This window comes from Sinocyclocheilus anshuiensis, unplaced genomic scaffold, assembly GCF_001515605.1.
Source record: "Sinocyclocheilus anshuiensis isolate Anshui unplaced genomic scaffold, SAMN03320099.WGS_v1.1 scaffold175, whole genome shotgun sequence".
Lineage (NCBI taxonomy): Eukaryota > Metazoa > Chordata > Actinopteri > Cypriniformes > Cyprinidae > Sinocyclocheilus > Sinocyclocheilus anshuiensis.
In genome coordinates this window covers 1,429,846-1,431,331 of record NW_015548208.1, presented here as the reverse complement: position 1 = coordinate 1,431,331, position 1,486 = coordinate 1,429,846, and the positions used below count along the sequence as shown (strand labels likewise).

The 1,486-nt window shown below is 28.7% G+C and overlaps 1 protein-coding gene across 1 annotated transcript in view; it reads right to left on the bottom strand.

Moving 5' to 3' along the window:
• LOC107653672 (protein downstream neighbor of son homolog) overlaps window positions 1-1,486 on the bottom strand; it is a 17,324-nt gene that overhangs the window by 14,827 nt on the left and 1,011 nt on the right. The window contains exons 2-3 of the mRNA XM_016440451.1: window positions 791-871; window positions 496-693 (exon numbers count right to left, since the gene is read on the bottom strand). Of these exons, the coding sequence (XP_016295937.1) occupies window positions 496-693; window positions 791-871 (279 nt within the window). The remainder of the gene's footprint in view (window positions 1-495; window positions 694-790; window positions 872-1,486) is intronic.

Sequence of the window (1,486 nt, the reverse complement as noted above, 5' to 3'; positions counted from 1 at the left end):
AAGAGGAAACGAAAAAATACCATGGAAAGACAGTAAGTTCCCCTCAGACATATTCATATAAACTCCTACCCCTAACTGAATCGCGATTTGTTTAGCATCTCAACCGATTTGAATCGTCACATATTTCAATCGATTTTCAACTGGCTCGCGGTTAATCGTTACATCCCTAATAATTAGACAATAACATATTAAATTAGTAAAATATTTTATTTATTATTTTATCAAATATAAATGTAAAAATTAAAAATAAAACTATAAATAAATACTAAATATTAAAAAAATACTACAATTTAGATTAAATCACAAATTAAATCATATAAAACTGTATACAAAACTAATAAAAATAAGTATTTTATATATAAAATCATAAAGATTTAATATTTAATATAAAAAAAAACTATAAATCAATTATTGGTAAGCTGGCTTATATTATTAGTTTGAAATCTCTTGCAAAAAATATCTGAAGACAAGAGTGTGCCCTGTAACTGTCCTTACTTGTATATTAGCAGGTAAGCTGGTGTACTCGGCCCTGCAGTGAGAGCTCAAGCCCTGCGCCTCCTCCTGCGCCTTCAGATGTTCAGCCCAGGAGAACGACTGAGGAGACGTGAACAACACACGCGTTTTAAGGGACCAATCAGCCGGGAACTCCAGACACACTTCAGCTGGAGTCGCGTCACAATCTGCCACTGGACTCTAGAGACAAACACACGTCAATTAAACTAATTAACACAAAAAAAAAAACCATGACAGAGAAATGATGAGTAACTATGAGCCGTCATCAGACAGACACCTTCAACACTGGAGTGGATCTCTCCGGCTCAAACAGATCCTCCTCAAACAAATCATCATCTTCAGAGAGAGAAACAGGTGTCTGCAGACAGATCAGAATAAAGTGAACACATGAGTATCTGTAAATATGCCAAAAAATGTATAGAATAAAGCGAATTAGAACGATATCCATTTTTACAAGGACGATAACCAGTGATTATGATATATAGTTTTTTTAACAGCATTTACAGTAAAGCCCTGATATAGAAAATTGCATGCTGACATGACCTTATGTGAAATCAGAATTTTTTTAACGTACATACTAAATAATGAATAACTAATTAATTATATTTTTAATGAGTAATATGTACAATTAATGAGTAAATATCAATCATGTCACAACTACCCCATGAGCCCACTATAAAACTAGAAATAACTAAATGAATAAAAAACTATAAATTAAAAAAACAAAACAATATTATCAAATCACAAAATAAAACTATATAAAACGGTACACAAAATATTTTAACATAAAAGTATTTTAATAAAATCAACAAGTACACATTTTAATATTTTATAAAAAATACACTATAAATAATTTGTAAATGTTTATAAAATAATAAACAGTAAAATTATAATAAAAAAAAATCAGTAACAGTAAAAACAAAAACAAATATATATATATATATATATATATATATATATATATATATATAAA